This window comes from Varanus komodoensis, unplaced genomic scaffold, assembly GCF_004798865.1.
Source record: "Varanus komodoensis strain SLA01 unplaced genomic scaffold, ASM479886v1 scaffold27, whole genome shotgun sequence".
NCBI lineage: Eukaryota > Metazoa > Chordata > Lepidosauria > Squamata > Varanidae > Varanus > Varanus komodoensis.
The window spans coordinates 6721319-6746099 of record NW_025335701.1 but is presented as its reverse complement, the minus strand read 5'-3'; the positions used below and the strand labels follow the sequence as shown (position 1 = coordinate 6746099).

General features: G+C 46.9%; 1 protein-coding gene across 1 annotated transcript in view; it reads left to right on the top strand.

Moving 5' to 3' along the window:
* PKD1L2 (polycystin 1 like 2) overlaps positions 1 to 24781 on the top strand; it is a 77890-nt gene that overhangs the window by 11108 nt on the left and 42001 nt on the right. The window contains exons 5-20 of the mRNA XM_044434106.1: positions 682 to 829; positions 2018 to 2247; positions 3527 to 3931; positions 8021 to 8128; positions 8744 to 8781; positions 9373 to 9493; positions 10254 to 10461; positions 11372 to 11495; positions 14240 to 14381; positions 16493 to 16693; positions 18534 to 18679; positions 20350 to 20544; positions 21416 to 21541; positions 22080 to 22244; positions 23160 to 23284; positions 24537 to 24663. Coding sequence (XP_044290041.1) covers positions 682 to 829; positions 2018 to 2247; positions 3527 to 3931; positions 8021 to 8128; positions 8744 to 8781; positions 9373 to 9493; positions 10254 to 10461; positions 11372 to 11495; positions 14240 to 14381; positions 16493 to 16693; positions 18534 to 18679; positions 20350 to 20544; positions 21416 to 21541; positions 22080 to 22244; positions 23160 to 23284; positions 24537 to 24663 — 2609 coding nt within the window. The remainder of the gene's footprint in view (positions 1 to 681; positions 830 to 2017; positions 2248 to 3526; positions 3932 to 8020; positions 8129 to 8743; positions 8782 to 9372; positions 9494 to 10253; positions 10462 to 11371; positions 11496 to 14239; positions 14382 to 16492; positions 16694 to 18533; positions 18680 to 20349; positions 20545 to 21415; positions 21542 to 22079; positions 22245 to 23159; positions 23285 to 24536; positions 24664 to 24781) is intronic.

Sequence of the window (24781 nt, the reverse complement as noted above, 5' to 3'; positions counted from 1 at the left end):
ATCTTGATTGCCTCCATCTTGGGAGAGCCCTTCCTCTTGGCAACAGACCTTTCAGCACTTGTAGAGTGCGATCACATCTCCCCTCAGTCTTCTCTTCTCAAGGTTAAATATTCCCAGTTCTTTCCATCTCTCCTCATGGGGCTTTGTTTCCAGTCCCTGGGTCATCTTAGTCACCCTCCTCTGAACCTTTCCAGTTTGCCTGCATCTTTCTTGTATTGGGTTCCCAGAACTGGACACCCAAGCGTTCTTCCTTTCAGCCATATAACTGAGGGCAGTGGGGCTGGGGGGGCGGGGGGACAGGACAGTCATTGACTGGGTTCATACAGTCACAGCAGCCCACTGTGGCTTATTCAAGATGCGGTTACTGTAGCATGTCCTTATGAATATTCAAGTCACTGCACCCATGGCTTTGTGTGATGTCTGAACCTGGTAAAGTGGGATGTTGGCATGGTTAACAAACCACCCAGAACCTATAGACTCTTTTAGAGCTTCAGATAGTTTGTTAACCACACCAACAACCCACCTTCACTGGGTTCAGATGTCAGGCGTGACTTTGAGACTGAACAACAACAGCAGCAGATAGACGAAATGGAGCAATGGTCTAACATTGTATAAGGAAGTTTTGTGGGAATGCTGAATGGGTATGCCAAAGGTGATCTGTTACTATGCGTTGTTTTACAGGTTTGCAGCTGAATGTAACCGAGACAAGCTTTGTCTTTGAAAATATCACCATATCCTTGAAATGGCTGCTCCTGCCTTACTCGGGCAACCTCTCCTGCATCGTTAGCACTGGAGACGGAAACACTGTCGATCCCTATTACCCGCCATCGTAAGTTTACACTATTGCTGGGCATTTTGCTTTCATTGTATGTCAGTAATATTTATTTATTTAAAACTTTAATATGCCGTCCTGTATGCATGGCATCTCAGGACGGCTTAATATGCTCTAAATGAAGCAGTGCTATGGTAAGACTTGAGGGTTTTTTTGTTCATTTATTAATTATTAATTAATTTTTCTACTGTAAAATTTCAACAACAAATTTGAATATGATTCTATTCATAATTATTTATGATGATTAAATCTGTAGTCCGGTATTCTCGCAGGCAATGGCAGGCCATGGTGCTCCTGAGGTATTCACTCTCTTTCTGTTAAATTCCCTGACAAGAAAGGCCACCCCATTTGGGGCATTTTGTTAAAACAGTCTTTGTTAAACTGGCTTCCCATGATCGAAGAGGCAACTGCCATTTCATTGGCATAATTACTATGTCTTTTAAATTATGAATTTTGATGTTATTGGGGATCATCACTTAGGAACTTTTTAGCTATAGAGTAGTCCTTATGTACTCAGTATTGGAGACTCAGTGTGACGCAGTGGTTAAGAGCACGGGGCTGAAACTCAGGCGGCCTGGACTCTAGTCCCTGCTCAGCCATGGAGCCCACTGGGAGTCTTTGGGCCAGCCGCAGACTCTCAGCTCAGCCTACCTTGCAGGGTTGTTGTTGTGGGGATAAGATTGAGATCAGCAAGAGAAGAATGATATAAGCCACTCCGAGTTCCTTAAAAAAGAGAAAGGCAGGATATGAATTTAATAAATAAATGTCAAAACAATAGCTGTGGAAAGTGAGATGTTTGCTCAGCTGCAAAGAAGTGAGTTAGGAAGCCGAGGGTGTTGGGGCCACCGTTTTCATATACACACCCTTAGCTGCCTGATCTTCTCTGTCTCCAAGTAGGAATCCTCATGTAGCCATAATTTATCTGTACACTTAGGGCATGCTGCAAGGTTTGCAGAAGTATGATACATCTTTATGAAAAGCCCTGAATAACTCATTGTGGAAGCTGTGGAATGCTGACTAGCAGCTGAATGGAAAGAGGTGGGGTAGAGGGGATGGAATGGAGTTTCTGGAAAGTGGGCATGCATCACTCGCTAGTGAGACCCCGGGGGAGGAGCGCTCCACACTGCAACCATTTGTGGCAGGTTCCCCGTGGGCCCTGATAACACTGTCCGTTTGTCTCTCAAGCTCCTCCAGCAACATGACCCACCAATACACGTCTCCCGGCGAATTCACCATCTTTGTGGAATGCACGACCAGCGAATGGCATGTGACAGCTCAAAAGCTGATGACTGTCCGAGACAAAATGGACACGCTGACCGTCACCGGGTGCTTCAGCAGGAATGAGGCAGGGAACAGCTCTTCCTGCAGGACCGCGTATGAGGAACCCTTGAGCATTCAGGTGGAACTTGACGGAGGTCAGAGCCTTCGTTTTCCTTCCCCAGTGCGCAGAAGTGTTGCGCTGGAGCATTCTGAAGTGTGGCTAATCATGGCATTCCCCACAGCCACCCTCCCGAGGGAGTTCAGAACTGCAGGCCGCTGCGTTGATTTGCAGCTCTGGGAGCCGTTCGGTAATATAGCTGACAGGTCTCAGCTGCCCATTCCAGTCCAAGCCAGCCCACCGTATTTTGCGTTACCAGGCTTGGAAAATGCATTTCCTCCACAATTTTGGTGCAGGTTGCAGCTAGCTCAAGGGGAAGGGGGGAGACTGAGGGGGTGCCATAATTAACCATCCCTGTGAGCCCAGGTTCCACTACAGCATGGCAGACAGGAAAGCTCCTGCTCTTTCCCTTTCCTGCTACTTCTTTTAATAAATAGTCCTAGAAGTCTTGTGCTGCTGAGATTTGAGATGAATGAAAAAAAAAGAATAAACACCAAGCATTTGGGAGGAAATCAGTATAAAAACCGAGAAATGTGGTGCAGCCGATGCGGTTTCATACTGTTCTCCAAAACCTTTCTCTATAGCCCAGTCTGAGTGTTAGTTCATTGAATGTAACATTTCGTTCAGGATAGTTTATCTTCTGGTTTTAATTTTTTTAAAAGTGAAATGTCTTTTCTGTTCTTAAATGTTTTACCTGCAGCTGCATTTTAAATGTATTTCAAAACTTTATTTTTTAAAAACACTCTGTGCTGTCTGGTAGATAGGACTAGGTAATCGAAATGGTTTAAATAATAATTGATAGTTGCATCTGGACTGCAGTCAAGGTGTTTGGCAGCATTTCACAACCTGGAAGTCCAAACTTTGCAATGCACAATATCCCTGACTCTCAGCCATGCTGCTGGGAATGATGGGAGTTGATTACAAAAAACCCCAGGAAGGATTTGCCAACCTGTGTTTTTAACAGTATTTTAATGCTTCTGTGTTTTATATTTGTCTTTGATTCTTCATTATGTTTTATTCTTCTTCTCTAGGAAAGCATGTGAATATTGTCTGATTTTAGAATTATATTTTGAAAATGAATTTGTATTATTTCTGTTTTATTGTGGGCCATGCAGAGAACCCTATGGGCTATGCGGGGTCATATAAATGTAATAATGATAATAATAGTATTCACACCACTATACAAACAAACATGGTGTAATTTATACCACATAGCAACTTCTTCTTCTTCTTAATCTTTTATTTTGATGGTGATGGTGATTAATGATTCATTCAGTAGCTGGAGAAGGACATTTGGGAAATCTTTTGCTTTTCAGGAAGTGGAGTAACCTACACTGTGCTAGCTGGTAACAAGACTCTGATGGAGTCGAGTGCCAAGAGGGGACTTCTTCCTCATAATCTGACCTTGGATGGTGAGACGCAGCGGCTGATAGGTCCTGGGATGCATCCGCTGAAAATTGTTGCCTCCAGCAACACCACAGAATCAGAAGTTATGGAAATGCTCACAGTCCATTTTATTGAGCCCATCTCTGATCTACAAGCCAGATTAACCTCCTCCTCTGTGGAAGTGGGAGATGATTTGCAGATAGAAGTCTCTGCAAAGCATGGGGCCCCTGAAAAACTGAGGTTCGAGGTGATTGGGCTGAATGAAACATTTTCCCATTTGGAGGATGGCCCTGAAGAAGAAACCAGAACATACAGGATCCCAGTGAAGTTTGAAGGTATTGCCATATAACTGGTTCAAATCAGTCTTATTTATAACTAGGAAATCCGGGACTGCGGTGGAAGGGAGAGAAATGTGTACTGAGTCTGCTAACTATAAGGAAGGGTTTGGACTATGGAGTACCCTGGACTAGATATTCAAACCCATGTTTCGCATTTCAGATTTCAGCTGGGATAGAATTGCCAACTTGACAATATTTTTGTATTTCTACTGGGAAGGCTGTGTTCTTTCATGGAGGGTCAGTATTGTGGGATGCTGTCCAAGGCTTGAAGGCTAGGCAGGTGGACGTTTGCCGGCCACTGGAGCATTTGTTGTCCTTTCTATTTTTCTTGAATGGGTTGTAGCCATCAATTGTAGAGTTCCAGTCATGTGTCATCCCACCAAGTTTCAGGTATTCCTGTAAGATCATAATTGGCCTTGTGTACTATGAACTCAAGTTCATGTTGCTTGTTTCCCATACTCTGGGCATTGGTCCAGAGACTTTGAAGTTCATTCTCACTGTGCCCTGGTTTTCTTTCTACGTTTCTTGGGAGACTGGTGCTGAGCCGTGCTTGAGGTTTTTTTCTCTGTTGAAATATATACGTCTTTGCCAGGTGATGGTATGCCATGCTCCCTCCTCTATAGGTTTTGGTTTAAAGTTCTTCTGATGGGGTTTTTCATGTGGTGGCCAAACACCTGCTTCCTGTTCTTTGTGAGGTGCAGCCCATCATTTGCCAGCAGTCCATCTTCCGGAAAGCTTAGCCTGTGGTCCCAGAATTGCACCACCATCGTAGCCAGTCATTCACTTGAAGGGTTTTTCTTTCTCTAACAGTTCCTCTTCCATGTACTGATAGGATTGACGAGAAGACTATCTGGGCCCCAGTGCTTTCCTCCCTAGAGCTTCGAAGTCTGACGTTATATCAGCAAAACTTCTCATGGCACTGTTGTTAGTTCCCACGTGGAAGAGAAGGAAGGGGTATTTGTCAGTGGGTCGTATGAGTTGTGTGAACTTGCTGGTTAGATCTTTAAGCTTGGCGCCAGGGAGACAGCATACTTGGTGATTCTCTGGGTCATCATAAAATACATATTTTTTCCATCTTCTTCCACAACTAGCACTCTTCTCCTTTTGTTGCAAATTTTGCTATCCCTTTCCTTGTTTGATTGGCCTTTTGTCTCTGAAAAAGAGTTATTCAGTGTGTCTGAAAAAGAGTTATTCAGTGGGTTTCTCACCAGTCTCTTCCTCAAGCATCTCGAAGAGGTTTGGGATTTCCACTAACTGTCACCCTGTTCTAGCGAGTTTTCTCATTTTCTCTTCTCTCGGGGTTCTCGTCTGCCACCTCGGCTCGCTGTTGTTCTTTTCCTTCTGGACCGCACTTACCTGTTGCAGCTCCTCCGCTCTGCCTAGAAACTCTGCATTTTCCTTTCTTGTCCAGAGGGTGGACACTCGCTGCTCCCGGGCTCTCACTTTTCCCTGTAATAGGGGTACGAGTGGGCAGCAGCTGCAGTTGTTGTAGGCCACCCCAGTGGAGTCTTCTTGGTACATTGCTCGTGCTACCACATGCAGCAGGGGAATTAAGGTGAAATAAGGAAGAGCAGCATAACGGGGAAAAAAGTTAGGGACCTCTCCCTGGACCTCCCCCTCCTGTTCACTCGCTCCCTGGGAGCTTGGCTGCTTGTATCCCAGAGGCCCTGGACCAGCTGGGGCAGCTTGCTCTGCTCTGCTCTGCTTAGATGCAGGAACCAGAACTCATTCTTGACAAATCCATGTTGGCTTCTTGTCATCAGTGCATTGTATGTGCGGACAGACTGATTTATAATTTGCTCCAGAATTTTCCCAGGGATTGAGGTCAAACTCACTAATCTATAGGTACCAGGTTCTCCCCTCCTCCCATTTCTTTCTTTTTTTTAATAATAAGTTTTATTCAAATTAGCCCTAAAAACCCCCTAAAACTAAAAACAACATCAATCATCAGAAACATCGGACCTGCTGGGTCAGCCCCCAAATTTTTTTCTGTTTATGATAACTTAAAAACATATTTAAATCTATACGAAGTCCTGTTTCTCTAGCCAGTAATAAAAAGAGTCCCAAATCAGTATCTTCTTTCTCCTTCAATGACAAAGTCAATCTATCCAGTTCTGCACAGTCCAAGATCTTTTTTAGGGTCATTTAATCGGGGGGTAGTTCTTCACTTCTCCAGTGTTGAGCAAATGCAATCCTCACCGCAGTGATTACATGTAAAATCAAGTACATTTGTTGTTTACTAATATCAACTGGTATGATGCCTAATAAGAAAACTTCAGGTTTAAAAGCTAAGGATTTTTGTAACATTTCCTCAAGCCATTTATGCATTTTAATCCAATACTTTTTCACATATGATAGAAAGTACCCAATTTATGTTTACATTTCCAACATCCATTTGACATATTTGGAAACATCTTAGCTAATCTATTTGGCGACAGATACTATCTATAAAACATTTTATACAGGTTTTCTTTATACGAAGTTGCTAATGTTACCTTAATATTTCTCTCCCACAGCTTTTGCCATTTTTCTAGTTCAATATTATATCCAAAGTTTTGTGCCCACGTTATCATAGTTTCCTTAACCTGCTCATCTTCCATTCTCCTATTGAGTAAGAAATTATATAGTCTTTTAATCATTTTCTCATCTGATTTAAGCATCACCTGATCAAATGCTGTTAAATCTTTAAAAAAGCCCCACATTTTATAGTCTTTAGCATATCTCGATTGTATCTGCACCTTATGCCACCAAGAAATATTAGATCCTTGTTCTTGTATTTCTTGATTCAATTTCAATCCTCCATCATTATCCAAAATGTCATCATATCTTATGATCCTTTCAAAGTTCAATGCATTTGGATATACAAGAGCTTCCATAGGTGAAAGCCATCTTGGTAATTTATTATACAATTTTGTCTTTAACTTTTCCCACCCTCCTCCCATTTCTTGAAGATGGGGCAACAGTGTCCTCCTCCAGTCATTTGGCCTTCCCTTGGCCTCCATAATTTCTCAAAGATCATAGCTAGTGGTTCTGGAGCAGCTCCTTTGTTGTTCTGGGACAGAGTTCATTCGGCCCTGGAGATTGGAACTCATTCAGCAGAATTAGATGTCACTTGACCATTTGCTTATCAACCTCAAGCCGCCATCCTGCTGCTTCAGCTTGCATTTGCGCTTTGTCAGGGAGGTCATAGATCCTCTTTTAGGAGGAGACTGAGCCAAAGTAGGAACTGAGCCCCTTTGCCTTTACTTTGTCATCTGTGACCATTTTGCCATCTACAGTGAGTAGACGAACCCCATTTCTTTCCTCTGTCTTTTATTGTGGATGCATATGGTCCTGGCAATGCTCAATTTCACTCCCTGAAATTGGGGTGAAGCAAGAGAGGAAGCAGTTTTGCTTTATGCACAAGCGCATCCTTGTGATTAAAGCACACTGTACACCAAAACCACATGTGAATGGCATTTCCTCCCACTTTTATCCTTCAGGCTTCACTTCTCACCTGCCACACAATGCCTCCTGATCAACTTGTAGTACTTTTTCCCCCCCTTTGATTTATATCCTGCCTTTTTCCTACAAAGGGCTCAAGGCAGTTTGCATCATTCTCCTTCCCCATCTTATCCTCACAACAACAACCCTGTGAGGTAGGTTGGGCTGAGAGTCTGTGGCTGGCCCAGAGTCACCCAGTGGCCAAGCGGGGACTCGAACCCAGCTCGCCTGAGTCCCAGTCCCATGCTCTTCACCACGATGCCACACGGGCTACTTCTCCCTGATTGGCAGGGTCCGTGGCTCAGTGGTGTGGCACAAGCTTTGCAATCAGAAGGTCTCAGGTTTGGTCCCGAGCATATCAGACAGGGCCAGGAAAGCTCCAGCCTGAAACTCTAAAGAGCCACTGCAGTCAGTGCCAACACTACTGGACTAGATAAACCAGAATCTGTCACGGCAGAGTAAGGCAACTTCTGGCGGCCCAGTAGGCTTGGCTCCTGAACCTACTATGCTCCACCCATTAATGTGCCAAGCCCCATCTTTGAGTTCCTAAACACAATTTTTAATGGCGACTCCTATTTATCTTTGACAATATGTCCTTTCCAGGTACCTTTCTGGTCAAGGTGTTTGCAATGAATGCCTTCTCCAACATGAGCATTGATGTAGGAACTGTCACTGTGTCATCTAACAGTTCTGCTAAAGAAGGTAAGACAGGCTCCTAGAAAATGCTAAATTGTCACTGGATAAAATAACACTATCCAATAGATAACTAATAAGCATATAGTTAAACAATCTGGCTTCAAACCTATGACCAGTTGGCTTGTCCTGAAACTGGACAAAGTTTGGAATGACAGGCAACAAGGTGAGGTTCAAAGAGACGGAATGGAAACACTGATGGGGTTGCCTTCCCCCACACTTGCACTGGGAGAGGGTGTGGGGATGGGGTAGGGATCAGGCCCGGGCATTTGCAGCTCCTTCCTGCTTGTGCCCGGAGCCTCAAACGATGGTTAGCATGTCGTGAGGACACTGCCAACACGTTCTACATGCATGTGCCCAGACCAAGCTTTGTTGGCCACAGAATGCATTAAAGCAGGGACCATCGGGACAGAAGCGGAGGCAGCCAGTGGGGCTGTCTGAACGCATGGCAGCCCCAGAGATCGGAGAACTGAAATCTGCCTCCATACATGCAACTTGTTTTATAGTATCCATTTCCACTTTTAGCATGACTTTCATGTAGATGAAGGGAAAAAGTAATTGTTATTTACACAGAAAAAGCCTGCATTTCATCAGCAGGTGTTATTAAACCTCACACCTTGTTCTTTGCAGAAGAAAATGAAGAGCAATCCAATGCCTATGCTAAAAGAAAAGTTGTGAGTATTGATGGCACTTTGGTAAGTTAGTGGGGAAATATAGCTAAGAATTTCATCCTGGGAATATTCCCTACATTTTAAGTAACTGGCTTTATTTTTCACACTGTGATGTAGTGGTTTAACATCAGCTATTTATTTTATGTTGCATTTTCCTGAAACCATTAGGTTGGCATACAGTATAAGAGAAACACGAAAGCAACACAAAACAATAATTTTGCACTTTTATTTGAACCATGTCCAAAAACACCATTCAAATTCCCACATGTTCAGGAAGTCCCCAGAGTGCTGAAGATCTGGTAATTCCTCCCATGGAATCATCCTTCCTCAAGTTGGTGCCTTGTCGATACAGTGGGCTATAACTCCCATCACTTCAGCCAGCCTGTAGCCCTGCTGGTGGAGGATGATGGGGATTGTGGTCCTACACATCCAGAAGGCCCCGCCTTGAGGAAGGTAGACCCTGCAGCACAAGAGAAAAACTGTAAACTTTCCTCAGCAAAGAAAAGTGTCCCTTTAAGGGTAAGAAATATGCCTTTTTCAAAAGATAGTCCACCTGCTTACACAGAATTATTGCCTTTGCTTCTGCCTCAGGATGAGAAAAGGAAAAACAGGATGTACGTTAAGCCCAGCCGTCACGCTGGTCTCTTCACACCCATTACTCTGGGCTGGCCGGATGAAACTAGCAACAACTCGCTCTACTCATGGTCTTGTGGTAAGCATTCCGCGGCTGTTTCCTGGTCCTTCTGTTCCATTTCTGGTGGCCAGAATGGTCAGCACAACTAAGAAAAGAAATCCTATTCTGGGATCATGCAGTCATCATTCTTTGTTTATGGTTTTCTATGGGTCCTTTAGACAATGCCCTCCAGTTTCATTGTTGTTTGTAAACAGTTGGCTTGCAAGCACTTTCGAGGGCGGGGGGGGGGGGGGGATTTTCAGGGCAGGGAAAATGGGGAACATGCCTGAATGTCAAAGAAAAAGCAGTCCCTACTGGGGCATTTGTGCCATTTTGCTACACTGCAGTGCCACCTCTAGGTTGAACTTGGGTCTCAGTTGTGTAACAAAACTGAAAATAGATGAAACAGCTGTGTAGAAAAGCCCTAAGTGAGCCGAATGTTTGATAGATATATCTAGCTATCTAGTTACATATGGAACTGTTGGTGCTTCTTCCTTCAAGGCGGCAGTTGCTATTGCATGCTGCTGGGAGAGGGTCTTCAGGTCTTTAGGAGGTTCCCTAAAGCTAGAAAGTTTCTACAAAACTGTTGTGTTTCTGGATAGCAGTGTCACTGAGCTGCAGAATGCGGAGGTGGGCTCTAAAGTTCCTCCCATTTCCACCCCACTCCGAGCCTGTTCCCCCGAATTGTCTTGGAACAACCCCAGGCAGGACCTTTCTTAATGTTTGGGCAAGGTTCTAGGATGGATAAGAGGAGATCCTTAACAGCAAGCGATGCCGCTCAGAAGTGCCTTTGTTGTAGGCTCCTGCTGGCCTGAGTGGTCTGAATGCATCCGGAAGCGATCGATCCCTACAGACCAAAGGGAGATCCAAATCCCACATGCCTGTTTACCACCTCCCAGCTCAGCAGTGACTGTTAAAGTTACAGTGAAGAACAAAGAGCAGGAGGAGGAACAGGACGAGCAGTGCCTCTACATAACAGCCAAGCGTGAGCTGAGCATTCAGATCAGGTGTGCTACACCTCCAGTGTTTCCTCAAGCTCTGAGGTTCTGAAAATGTCTGATAGAGACCTTTTAGGAAACCAGCCTCTCTTAATCCTGGTACTTCTTGTGCATGCTGCTTGGACCAAAACCTGTGAGATGGACGAGGGTCACGGTATGTCCCCCACTAGTTCCTGTGTAGATTGGAAGCCAATGCAACAACTTCCTGTTCTCCAGATGTTTTGCTCATTATAGACCAGTGGTGTTGACCCTCAGGTCCATGGGCCCGATCATGTTCCTTCCATGCCCTGTACTTGTTTGGTGGTTGGCCAACTTTTGCATGTTCCCCCTATTTTAAATGGCTGAATTGCTTTGCCAAGAGCCTAGTTAGTGGCAGTAAGAGCTTTGAGCAAAAATAAGTTGATAGAGGAATATATGGACAGGGAATATATGTTGGCATCTCAAACCTTCAAGGCTATTTGAAGTGCATGCAAAACAGTATCTCTTGTGTAAGAATGCCTTAGAGCAGAACATCGGACTGGGGCACCAAACTGCCTCTCCCCAGCAGGGTTCCTCAAAGGCCACGCCCCTTTTCCTAGCCCTGCCCCCTTTCCCCCAATTCCAAACTGTTTGGTGGCTTCCCGGTTTTTGTGCATTTTGCCCTGTTCTAAAAACTTGAAATGGCTCTCATTAGTTATTGGCATGGAGGCTGCTAAGCTACAGAAAGCTGGTTCTTTAGTAATGTTGTCCCTTTTGCCTTTCACCTCACCCAGCACTGGAATGCTCCCCCGAGAGCTCATATGAAATAGGATTTGGCCCTTTGGCTGAAGACGGTTCCGTGCCTTTGCTCAGAGCTTATTTGGGAGGCAAACCCACATCTCTCCCCTGCTTTTCTGGGCATTTCTTGTGTGTGCTAACGTGGCTCCTGCATTACTTTTAGCTGCAAGACGAATTGCAAGAAGCCGGTGAATGCCACTGAAGACGTCACACTCCGCGTCTCTTCAGGGGAAGACTCAAAAGCGATCCTCTACAAATGGTATTTAGATCACACGTTCCAGAGCAAGGTGAGCTCCTCCTGCAAGTCAGTAGCTCTGCACAGGTACACAATAATGTTCCATGTGAGAATGGACAATGGACTAGGAGAAATAAAGAAACCAGGGGCTCCTGTGAGCTCCAATTCCCTGACCAGTGGCTACCGTCAGGCAGAGTGAAGTAGCCACCTCAAGCTGGGAGGTAGCAGAAAGCGTTGGAGGAGAGAGCCGTGTGCCACGTGGCCCATTCTGTGTCCCCTAAATTAGCCGGCTACCTGCAGGTGCAAGAGGCACAAGGTCCTATCATCAGTGTGGACAAACGTCTCAACTGCCGCTCTCGCTGGCTTTTGTGCATCAGTGGAGTCAGGTGCCGTCTTCTTCTTTGCCTCAGGAAGCCAAAAGCCATGTCCTGTGCCACGGAGGAGAATGTCAGCCATGGCTTTGGAGCATCAGATGTTATGCTACACCAAAGAGGACCATCGGCCCATTTAACTCCACACCAGGGAGAAGGTACCTGTGGTGCGCCAGGGAGTGTTGGCTTTCAGCTCTCACCAGTCCCATCCAATATGGCCAATGGTCAGGGATGATGGGAGTTGTATTCCAGCACCCGGAGGTCCCCAGGTTACCATGCCTGGTGGCAGACAGGGCTCTCTCCTTGCCCTGGAGATACCTTGTGGATGTAAAGCAGGTGTTTAAACCCATTGTTCTCGAGTGATGCTCCTGCTGCGTGCATTGCTGGTAGGGGTTTCCCTCCCCACGGCCAGCTTCCCTGGGGTAATTATGCCACTGAATCTGTACTCTGGTCCTCCCCAGCACAGAGACTTGGCAGCTTTGCCTGCCTTCAGAGGAAGTTGCCCACTGCCTGTGCGGAAAATACGCAGTCAGGAGTTGCTCCCAGATCCCCAGTTCGTGTGAGCGGCAGGGAATTGCACTGAGGGAAGGTCTCCTTTTTAACAAACCTTGCTGGGAACAGACTGCCATGTGCCCCAAGTTTTAATTTATTCGTGAATGGGAAAGGGATCCATAACCGAGCAGCGTCTATACGCAAGGTCCACACTCAGCCTGTACCATTTCCAGTGGACAGGACTAGGTGGAAGGCGACTGGATGCACCTCCCCTGCCTCAGAGCCATCGACTGTCCTGGTGAGCAGTCCTGGGCTAGACTGGAGTGGGCAACTGATAGCCCTCCAGTGTCTGCCCTAGCCAGCATAACCAACGGTGAGAATTCACGGGAGCTGAATGGGAGCCAAAACATCCTGATGGTCACAAGTTGGGCTGGCTGGACAAACCATCAGACCTGGTACGAGTGGCAGTTTCCTATGCATTTTGGCCGTCACATATGGGAAACATTGCTGGTGTGCCGGGAACAGGAGTCTCCAAGATGACACACACGGCACACGTCTGCTTTCCATGCGGCTGACGCAGCTGTTCCTTCATTCTTGTTTTCAATGTCTACTTCAAAACATGTTTTCCAAGGGAGGGACTGACTGCCTATCAAACCCTGGGTTATTTGCACTAGATTGGTAAGATTCTGACTCCTTTTGCAACAATAGGAAGAATAAAGAAACTTTTTCCTAATTAAAAACTCGATAGTTGAACTTGAACTATCAGAACAAAATGCAAGTTGGCCCATATCTTTCTTAATATCAACCAGCATGCTGTAAAACATAGAAACAGAGCGAGTCGGATCCTCTCAGACCATCTAGTCTGACCCCCGGCTCCAGCCGGCTCCGCTCACAACATCCCCACCATGTGCATGTCCAGCCTATCCGTGAACACCCGCACCGATGGGGCCTCAGCCACCTCCTGTGGAAGCCCATTCCATACCCTCGGGGTCCTGACTGTCAGGAAGTGCTTCCTGGCATCCAAATGGAACTTTGCTTCCCTGAGCTTGGCTCCGTTGGAGTGCCTTGCACACTTTTCATAGCATTTTGGTTGGTTCCAAAAAAGCTATTGCTCTTCTGTGTTTTCTTCTTCTCTCTACCAGTTAGATTGCTGAAATGAAGAAAGCAGATTTTTGTGAGAAAATCAGGAAGAAATTTTTGTGAGAAAGGGTGCTGGGCTCTGTTCAGGCAGTGAAAACGAGTTCTTGAGCAGAGTATGTGCTCCAGGATAATGACCTGTTTCACATGTAAAAAGCCAGAGTACAGTCTGAGTGTAGGTTGTCTTTAAATCATGGGTTATCATATGTGAATCCAGTACTCTGGTTGAAGTGTGATTGTTAATCACAACCAACCCAGGAAAAGAGCCCGTCTTTTGCTATTGGGTTGTGACTTCTGTGTTGCTTATGGTGAACAACCCATAGGGTTGGGATTAAACCACAATGCAGGGTTTCCGTGTAGTGACAACTCACAGTTCACAAATAACCCACAATTCAGTGACAATCCGTACTCAACCCACACTCCTGGTTGTCCTCGCACGTGCGTCAGCCCATTCTGTTCCTTGATGCTAAGGGCCGTCTCTCCTCCTGAGCCAGAGTTTTGCACCTGGTTCCAGATGATGGCCTTGTGCCAATGAAAAAGCAATAACAGCCTGTTTTAAAAACTTAAATCTGCAATCCCAAAGCACACTTCCTTTAGGCTTAAGCTCCAGTACAAAACGGGATTTAAGAGACAGAGAGGTAAGCCTATCAAAAGCTGATAATACAGTTTTTTAATGGAAAAATTAATACAGCCATCTGGGGCCTAGATGAAATTCTCAAGCAGGCATTTTGGAGGATATGGTGGAAAGCTCACTGAAAAATGGCTTTTTATCGGCTTTCCCCCCTTTTCTCCGCAGCTCAGTCCACTTCCACCAAGCTGTACCTTGAATGGTTTTCCTCAGAGTTCCCTCATGTTGCTTCAGAGTAACACAACCACGCTGGTGCTGAACACGTCTTTCTTGCAAACACAAAGAGAAGCCTTTAGAATCAAAGTAACAGGTGTGAGATTTAGAATATGGATAACCCATTTTATTATTTTATTTGCTGTTTTCCTGTTTTAGACTGATGGTTGTAATACTGTATATTGTTAATTGGTTTTCCTGTCAGTGAGCATTTTATGAGTATTACTGGAAAAGCAGGATAACGATAATGCTGAATATAATGAATATATACATAAATAAATGCCTACTTTAGAGTCACTCCTGGCACAAAGAGCAGCCAATGAGGTTTCCAAGCTGTACCTCTGCTGTATTTGTCATAGAATTGAGATCTGAGCCACTGCAATGAATAATCTCTAGATGGAGGGCTGGGATTTATCAGGACAGTGAAAACAGAGAACAGGAAATCACACTTTCTCCCATTGTTGCAACAAAGCCCCATGATGAGAGTTCGAAAGACCTGGGCATGTCTAACCTGGTGAAGAGAAGACTGAGGGGATGTGACAACACTCTTCGAGGCCTTGGAAGGTTGTCACACCGAGGAGGGCCAGGATCTGTTCTTGATCACTCCAAAGCACAACATACAGAATAATGGGCTCAAGTTACAAGAAGCTAGATTTCTGCTGAACTCCCTGAGTGTTAGAGAAGCACAACCATGCGACCAATGTCTGGGGAGGTGGTGGGCTCTCCCACACTGAAGGAATTCAAGATGCGGCTGGACAGTCATCTGAGAGGAGCAGTTTAACTTGGAGCCCTGCCCTTAGCAGGGGCTTGGACCCTCTGGCCTCATAAGCCCCTTCCAACGCTACTCTTCTATGATTTAATGCCGTGTTTTCCTGCTCACTGAAATGGCTGGCTAGGCACAGAAGAAAAACTCATGAGGTCACCTACAAACATCTTCCCATAAGGAATGGCTACTGCATGTTTGGAAGAAAGCTGTTCCATGAAAATAGAACCCCCTGTGCCCCTCCCCAAATGATTGAGACTCGGTCCATCAGCTCTTTATTGACACAGCACTGTGGGAGGGCTCTCCTGGGGGGTTTGTCAACCGCAAGGTGGCCACCCTCCCACATCTTACACAAAGTTTTTATAGTTGAGGACACAGAGTGAGTTTAGAGGTGAACGAAGCTTCCTGGTGGGCATAAAAAGAGAAGTTCCTATAAAAAAGGGAAGTTACTTTAACATCCAGTTACCTTCCATCTCATGATTTACTTAAAATTTATTTGTGCTGATGGCTACACAGCTATGCACAAAACAGCCGCCTACTTGACCCTGCACTTTCCCCCCTTTGCCTTAGTCTCCTTAGCCAGCTGTTCTCCAGCTCGCCCAAACTGCTGTCTCTTTATTTAGGTCGCATTTAGTCATCCTATTAATCAGCACTGGCTTCTATTCATTGGCTGTGATTTGCAAAGTTTGTTTCCACAGTGTTCAATGCCTTGCTGCCCGCGCCCAGGGCGTGGGTGGCTGGCTAACAGACAGGGCACTGGAGTGGGGGCACAAGGGTCGTCCATGAGCTCCATCAGACAGTCCGAGGTCTGAACTGGCAGCTGAAGCGTAAGGCAGAATCCGTTCAAGAGGTCGGAGGGGTCAAACAAGCCGGGAGTCAGGAAACTGAGGGGACAAGCCAAGGGGAGCAGGCACCTGAGGGGCTGGAGCAAGAGGAGGAGCAAGCCAGGAAACCAGGTAGGGTCCAGGATCGGGAGCAGGCACAGGATCACAAGCAGAGCAGGGGCAGGGTGATGGACAGCATTCCAGGAGCAGAGTCCAAACGGTCAGCAAGCAGGAGAAGCTTCCTTGCCAAAGCAGCTTCTGGGGGGAAGAGCGAGTGCTGATGTAGCCCTTCTCCCAGGGCTCCCAGGCGGAGCGCATGAGAGCCCTGGCAGCTGCAGTGGATTGGGTGGCACTCCGGCAACTACGAGGGCGGCTGTGTGGGTCCTTGGCCAGCAGGGGGAGCCCTGAAGCTGTCTCAGGTATTGACACTTATGTAGGACAGCCTGTCTTGCAATAGGAATCCTGGGATGGGTCTGGTAATGGACACCATGCAATAGGCTGGACTGTTCCATAGTAAACAAAGGACTATTTCATGCAGGAAAATAAATGGTTTATCGGAGAGTGAACCCTAGCCTGGCCCCAACCGTGCTGTCTGACCTGTTTGTGTCTAACAACTTCCAGTGACGAGTGAGCGCAAATATGGCGAAGAGAGCTACGTTGTCAGCACTGTGCCACCCCCAGCGGTTCCGGCGTGCAGCGTGTCTCCTGCACAAGGATCGGTGCTCACCAGCTTCTCTGTCTCCTGCCGCTACTTCTGCCTCGTGGACAAGTGTGCTGCCATCGGCGGCTCCTCACTCACATTCTGTTTCTATCTGGAGCCAAGTAAGTCACAGGTGGCCGCTTGCCTTCTGCGAAGATGGCCCTGGGGTCAGTGGGGAGGCACAGTGATGCTGTGCTTTCGCTCGAGCGTTCGCGGAGCTGTCTGTGATGCTGAAGCGGGTTTCCTGGCCTGGAATAGCTTGTGGGGAGCTCATTAAGCGCTTTGGTCACTGCATGAAAGAGTTACACTGCCGACTGGACATGGACCTGAAACCTGAGGAGCGAGGGCTGAAGACGGGTTGCTTGCTATACACCTGAGGCTCAGGGACCGGCTGCTGGATTTAGCCTAAATGGCACCCTCCAAACGGCATTCAGTGTGCCAGCTCTGCAGCAGAAACGGGTCCCATGTGCTTCTGGAAGGAGCAAGGCTGCTACTTGCAACAACGGCCTGGTTTGGCCTCTTTAAGCATGAGGTTTGCCACCCCAAGGGCTGCTTCAGCAGGTGGGCCCATTTCGGGGTACGGCTGGAACATTTAAAATGTCCTATTATGTGTAGTTCTTACTTTAAAGAATTACTGAAAAGTGTGGTTTAGAATGGACCGTTCTAATAATCATTGCCTCTCTGCAGGGCACTCTGGGGAGGGAGCCAAAATTGCTCAGCAACTACACCAAAGAGGAACTCCCAGTGATCTTTGGGAGAAGCCTTGAAAACAGATTAAAAAACAATACGGATACAGTAAAACTTCATAAAAGGCATTACAAAATTTAAAACCAAATGTTAAGAAGCTGCAATTGCTTGCACAGATTAAGTCACAAGACCTGTAAGGAAGTTGACAATGCCTCAATATAATATAAAACTAATTAAAGCCCTGCCGTAGAAGACAGTCTTAACCCAGTGCCCAAAACATAGGAAGGTTGGTGGCAGGTGGGCCTCAGTGGGGAGCTTGTTGCATAACTGGGCCACCACTGAAAAGGCCCTTCCCCTTGTTGCCATGAACTGGGCCTCCTTTGGAGCAGGCAACCAGAGGCATGCCCCAGTTCTCGATCATAGCGCGTGGGTAGTTTGTGGCTGGGAGAGCTGTTCCGCCAGGTATTGCAGTCGTCTCAAGCTATGCAAGGTTTTAGAAGCTAAAACCAGCACCTTGACTTGGTCTTGGAAGCCAATGAGGTCCAGCAGCCAATGCAAGCAGCCCAGAATTGGGGTTCTGTGCTTGGACCTTCTGGCTGCCACATTTTGCACAACCTGCAGCTTTTGAGCAGTCTTCAAGGGCAGCCCCAGGTAGAGTGCAGTGCAGTAGTCTAGCTTAGAGATTAGCAGAGCATAAATGACTGAAGCCAGGTTATCCTTGGGCTAGGAGGGGTGTAGCTGGTCCATCAGCCAAGGCTGGTAAAAGGCACTACATGTCCCTGATGCCACCAGGCCTCCGGTGACAGATTTGACTCACGGAGCACCCTCAGGCCACATAGATGGACCCCCAGGACCTCCTTGGACTTGCACCTCCTTCCACGGCACACCCTGTGAAGGCGGAGCAGGCCCCCTCTCTTCAAGGCTCTCAAGCAGAGAGGCCAGCGTGAGCACAGGAAGGGCCTCACGCTTGAGGCTGAGGACCTCCCTCAGGCAGAGGCCCAATCCTGGTCCAGCACTGCCTGCCAGGAGGAGCAGGATGGTGTGGGGGCTGGTGGGAAGGGGTTGGCAGGAGCCTGTTCCCTCACCTTCCCCTTGAGAGGCCTGGCTTGTCTCTGGGGGCTGCAGGCTTTCCATGGATAGAAGTGACACATCATTTATCAGTGTGCAAGGGGCCATTTTGTCCCCGGCTGGTGAAGCAGAGGCTTCTCAGACACAGAAAAGCCCATTTCCTCCTCTGGCCTGTGGATCAACCATGCCCTCTCCCACCCCTTCCAGATTCACTCCTACACTGTGGACCAGATCCGGCTCTCTCTTCAGTTTACCTTCCACCTGGACAAGAGGAAGACGACTTTCTTCTGCAGATTAGCATTGCAGTAAGCAACGGCTACGGGGACACCGTTCACACCAACGCCACTGTCAGGGTAGGTGGCACATGGCTTGTGGCTTTCACAACTGTTTGCAGCCTGCTCCCAAATGTTCCCTTCCAGGAAAGTGAGACAATGCACATTCTAAGCCGTCATGCGCATACCTATATATATGCCCGGTTTATATCCTACCTTTTCTCCAAGGTGTCCAGAATTCATATCCCTCCGTTTCTCCAGTGACAACCCCTGGGTTGTTTCACTCTTAGGTATTACGTGTGAAACAGAGCAGTATATCCTGCATTTGTGCTCCCACTGATATTGCTGTTTACCACTTCCACCTTTCCCCCATCCCAGCCATGCTTACTATATATATGCCCCAAACTCCTGAGAATAGTTCATGCACCTGATGAACACCTCTCTGAGAAATGCCTCCCCAACCTTCATCCGATCAAGTTCGGAGGCATACCTCCCACTAGCACTCGGAAGGAGGCATGGATGATGGCAACAACTTTGCAGTGGTGGCTCTCCAGATGTGGAATAAACGCCCCGCTGAGGCCCACCTGGCGCCAGCTTTTCTGCATTTTCAGCTCCAGGTAAAGACCGACTTCTCTCGCAGACATTTAGGTAGTTTACTGAGGCCTGCTAGCTGTTAAACAGGTCTGAAGATTGTTTATATTTTGTATAGATTCATCTGTTTTACATTTAGTTTTGAATTTTGTTTTGTAAACTATTTATGATGTTTTAATACTATGTACCTTTGACTGCTATTCTTAACATGCTATTGTGAACTGCCCAGAGAGCTTCGGCTGTTGGATGGTATACAAATTAAACAAACAAATTCAATTATAGTCCACAGAAGCTTCTAGTATATTAAAGCTTTTAGTCTGTCAGGTAGCAGAACACATGCAGTCTTTGCTGTGGCGGGTTAGTACAGCCTGGAAATTACGCAGGAAATTATTCATGTGCTCTGCTTCAGATTTAGCTGCAAAGCAACACTAAAAACATCAGATCACAGCCTCGGGAAGAACAGAAAGGCTGCATTTCACAGTGCCTAAGATCCCCTTAACCCCACAATCTATGCTCATTTGCCTGGGTATATTTACTTATGTGTAATAATTTTTTTTATATCGTATCCTTTTTAAATTTTATACTTTTATCTTTATTAAATCAATTAAAAAGCAAAACCAAAGGAAATTCGTAACATACACAAAAACAGTAAACAGTACAAATAAGATGGATTTTTTTTTCAAAACAATTAAAACTGTGCAGCAACAACGAGAGTGCATCCCTCCACCGGGACCTTCTGTCACATGTTAAATCATTTACTCATGTATAATCTCTCTTTCATAAAGTCCAGAAGTGGTTCCGAAGCTTCTGGGTACACAACAGGCCTCATTTCAGCCTGCACTGTCTACAATTATACACCGTACACTTGCTCTGTAATTTGCCATTGAGAGAAACGCTGTCCTCCCATCGCCGATGCACATGGGATTGGAACTGGGACTGCGGGTTAGCCAAGCGTTCTTGCTGCTTGCCCTTCATGCCATGCTTCTGATCTGAATCAGAGGCCCTGCCTCTCTGCTATTTATTTGCCACAAGCCAACCATGCCAGGGCTAAAGATGCAGTTAACGGCACATGCATTTTGCACTCAGCTGCACAAGTTTGGAGATGTCCTTGATGCTCGTGGAATCAACTGTTCTGTGAGCATTTCCCCCTTGCTTTATAGGTTACGGATGAGGATATAAGCAGTGGGAACCAGACCTTGCAGGCCATTATTTCGGAAAAATCAAACGCCATCCTGAAAGGAGAGAACAGCAGCATGTCCCTGTTCCAGTTGTACAAGTCAATCTCTTCCGTCCTCAATCAAGAGACGAAGGAAGACAGTGTCGTTTCCTCTCTGCAGGCAGACGCACGGAAAGAGGTCAGTCGCGTCTGTCACCCCTGGCCCTGCTGGCCGTGCTTGTCATCATGGCCTCGTCCATGAGCACCAGGTACATGGCACTGAAGGTGCACGGTCCTTCTGCCACATCGGAACGGTCAGCACGTGGGAGTGAACCCCGTGTAAATCCCCGAATATTATGCCATCTTCATTTTATACAAATGTAAATAAATAAACAAGCTGCATCTGTGCCAATCAAGAAAGGGATGGCTGGTGCACGCCCCCCGCCCCCGCTTCCAGGACCTTGGCTACATAACAATTAATAATTCCTTCCCTTCTTCTTAACTTCCTCTTCCATGCTTCCCTCTTTGGGATTGCCCCCTTCCATCCAAAACTGTATTAAATCACATAAACATTTGATACCTTTCCCTTTTATTCATACGTGTTCAATGAACAGCTCCCAAATATCATTGTATGGGGGTTTGGTTTTTGTTGTCATTGTTATTGATTTTTTTTTTTGCATTTGTACTGTTATTAATCATCTAAAAAATAAAAAAGAAAGCGATTGCAGCAGTAAAGAATGGGAGGGAAGAAGGAAGCCATTTTAGTTGAGCTGCATCCTTTAAAGCACTTAAAGTAATACCCCAAATGTCTTTCAATGAAAATGGAATATGCAAAATAATAAAAATATGACTCCAATTAAAATGATAAAGCAACCCACAGTCAAAACGTCAAACGTTAGCAGTACGTACACACCAGTGGAAAGGTCAGTGCAGAAGGCAGGCCAGCAGCCCTTCCCTCTGATGGGGACGGGTGGACCCTGGACGGCAGAGGCTCAGGTCGGGGGTGACTGCGCTGCAGCTCTGCCTCGCAGGCGCCTTCTGTCTCCAACGCTCTCCCCTTGCACCCCAAGCTGAGAGAGCTCATGCTGACCACCCTCTCCACTGTTGACGTGACATCGATGCAGACCGCTCTGAAGATGTCAGAGGTGCTCCAAGATATCACTTACCGGAGCGAGGAGCTTTCTTCCTCGGCACAGGTGAGCAGCCCAGGTAATGTATTTTCTCACCTGAGTGTGGGCCATGCAGAAATAGCTAAGGTGGTATTGCTGTTCTGAGAACTGAGGGGTGGGGTGGGGGAATGTCCTAAAGCACTTCAGTTCATTCCACAGCTTGTGAAGGAAAGCAATGAAAAATTGGGGAGGCAGTGGTGGAGGGGGATACAGAAACCGTTGCATTGTTTCCTCTGCTCCTTACTAAGAATAAGGTTTTCAACATCTCAGTCCCCCTTTGTGGGCCTTGAGCAACTGGACAGGAGGGCAGGCATCGCACAAAGAAGAACAATCTTGTGAACCTTCCTCCTTGTACTGACCAAAGCTTGGATGTGCAATGCCCTCCCCCAGAAACAATCCTCGTGGTTCCATGCTGGACTTGCGAGGGGTGCCGCTTCACTCCTGCCTGATCGCCTACATGGGGTTTGTATAGAAGGAAGCCAAGGAATGACCGGGGGGTGGGGGGGAGGCCTTCTTGTGATTTGGGGTGGGGCGTGTGTATTCAGGGACCTCTTTTCCGGCCTAGGTGGAAGCCAGTCATACTCTGAAAAGTGTCAGTGAGTCCTTGCTCGCTGTGAATAAAGCGGATGTCAAAAGTGACCTGGGGCGAAAGGAGGCCGCTGGCTACCTATTCAATGCCATGAGCAATGTCCTTGAAGCCCCTGTGCAGAACAGAACAGAGGCCGAGCAGGTAAGTGTTTCACTCTGAAAGGTCGAGGACCCACCTGCCTGAAGTAGAGTTCCAAAAGCTGCTGCCATACATTAGTCGGGCCTTGAGAGCATCTCAGCCTCCTTGGCAGTTCCACCCCCCCCCCCCCCCACCATCATCGCATTGCATTCATATCCCTCCTTTTCCCCTCTTGTGATGGCCCAAGGCTGCCTTCAAAGTTCTATTTTATCCTCACAACAGCAAGAACCCTACAAGGTAGGTTAGGCAGAAAGTGAGTGACTGAGCTTCATAGCCATGTGGGGGCGAGGACACGGGTCTCCCAGGTGCCCAGTCCGACACTCTGGATCTTGCTAGCTGTTTTTCTTTGGTACTAATGCCATTCATTATTTTTCTTAAAAGGCAGATAAAATTTATCCTGTTCCAACTGGAAAGGACTTAGTCCAGGCCACCTCACTTTTGATTCAAGGCACCTCCTTTTGGTTCAGGAATACTTAGAAAGAAACAAAAACACCCACATCAAAGTTTCCTTCAAAAACAATGAAATTTTCCTTTCCTGCTTTTTGACTAGGTAACCTCTAGGTAGTGCTGTATTATTGTGGGATGGTGCAAATGCACAAGTGAGAAACAATATTTTAATTTGCTTTCAGAAATAATACCCCATTTTCCAAGCTCTAACCCCCTCCTCCCAAGAATGTTCTCTTAAGAAGAGAAGTGATGCTGGCAAATCACAAGATCTCTGAAGGGATCTTGCATGCTCGATAAATGCCTCTTGTAGCAAACCTCTTAGAAGCCCTTGCAGATGATTCAGTCACTGAATTAGTGACAGGTGTAAAAGGACCACATGAATGTGTATCAGCCAGTCTAGGCAAGGCAAGAATATGTTCTGGGCTGTCACTAAAAAAATGTCACAGGATGTGGCTGGTTCTTCTGTCATAGATTTTGGTATCACAGAGGCTTCTAACGGCTGCTGAAAACCTCCAAAGCGCTCTCCTGATCGGTAAACTGCCTGACACGGAACCCATGGTGCTCGCAACTCCCTCTGTGGCCATGTACATCAACAGGTAATCAGCTTGATTTGCTTCTTCAACTTTTCCTAGGATCCCAACTGTGTTTCGTCTCCCTCCAGGAAAACCTGGAGACGCCTTCGGTTGCTAGCATTCAGGTATCCCATTGGCTACTGCAAAGCAACAGGGTGAAGTGATCCAGTGGGGATGCAGCCATTTTTGAAAAGGCAGAGAGGTTGGAGTTCCCTTACATGTGACGTGTGAGTTCTGTGAATTTAAAAAAGCAGCGAAGAGGAGGAGGAGGAGGTGGAGGCGGCGGCGGCGGCAGCTGCTTTGGAGAGGCACCGTGGTCTGTATCTCATGCTTTATGCCCACATTACTGTCTAACAGGATGTAGAATCACAGAGCTGCCATGTTACATGTACTTTGATCCCTAGATGTAAAATGTGGACACGCTGCACAGCACATGTAATTCTTGTATTAAATTTGGCAGTTGGGGTCTAAATCACAGTGGAAGCCATTGTGTCATGGTTTGTCATCCAGTGTGAACCAAGCCAGAGTACAATTTGGTAAGGATGGTTTCCATGTAACCATGGAGAGAAGCAACAGTCTGTTCTATGGTTCCCATACGTCACCCTGGTTTGTTCGATTGTGTGAACCCAGAAGCAGCATTTTAGCATGGTGGCCATGCTGCTGCCATGGAGCCTTGCAAAGGGCTGTCCAGACCCACCTGGAGGCAGAAGCATCAGTTCCAGGAGCACTCTGCTCATCCTCTTCACGCTCCCTGTTGCCTCTGCCTTCGTTGTCCAGATGTCTGCCTATGCGTTTGGAATGTGGCTGGCAGTGGACACTGCGTCACGAGGCCTCCATGGCTTGTTAACCAGGAACCACTCACGAAGAAAGACAATGGCCTGTTGACAGGTTGTTCACCATCTTGGCTAGGTTTAGACAACATGGTAACTGACATTCACAATTCAGCAACAAGCCACACTCTGCCCACACTCAAACCTTCAGCGTGAGTTATGTTATCTGAACCCAGTAGGCATTATATGCACCTGCCAGTGGTTCTTCTGAGTTCCTTCCCAATTCTGCGGTCTTGTATCCTCAGCGCCTGTGTCCCCTCCACCCTTCCATTTCTTTTGCCTGTTTGCTGCTCAGTCCTGCCTCTTTTTAGGGGTGCTACAGGTTGTGGCCCCAAAGCAGGACGGACTCCGCCCTGAGCTATGTTGCCATTTACTGGATGCCCTGCCTTTCATTCTGCTCCTTCGTTTTCCTCTTCCCTGACGTTTTCTGATCCTTCTCTGCAAAGGCTACAGACGGACAACGCAGGCGGCACATCCATTACTATTTCCAACTCCGGTGCTGCCAGCTTCACTCTGCCATCTGCCTCTTCCCTCCACATCTCGGGAGACAGTGATGACATGGTGGACATTCGGGCAAGTGACCTGTTTTAGTTGCGACTTGGCTTGAGCTCGGAATTAATGTTCTTCTTTTGCTAAGATGTGCATTGTTTTATGATAGCAGTCTAAGCATTGCCACCACTCCACCACATGC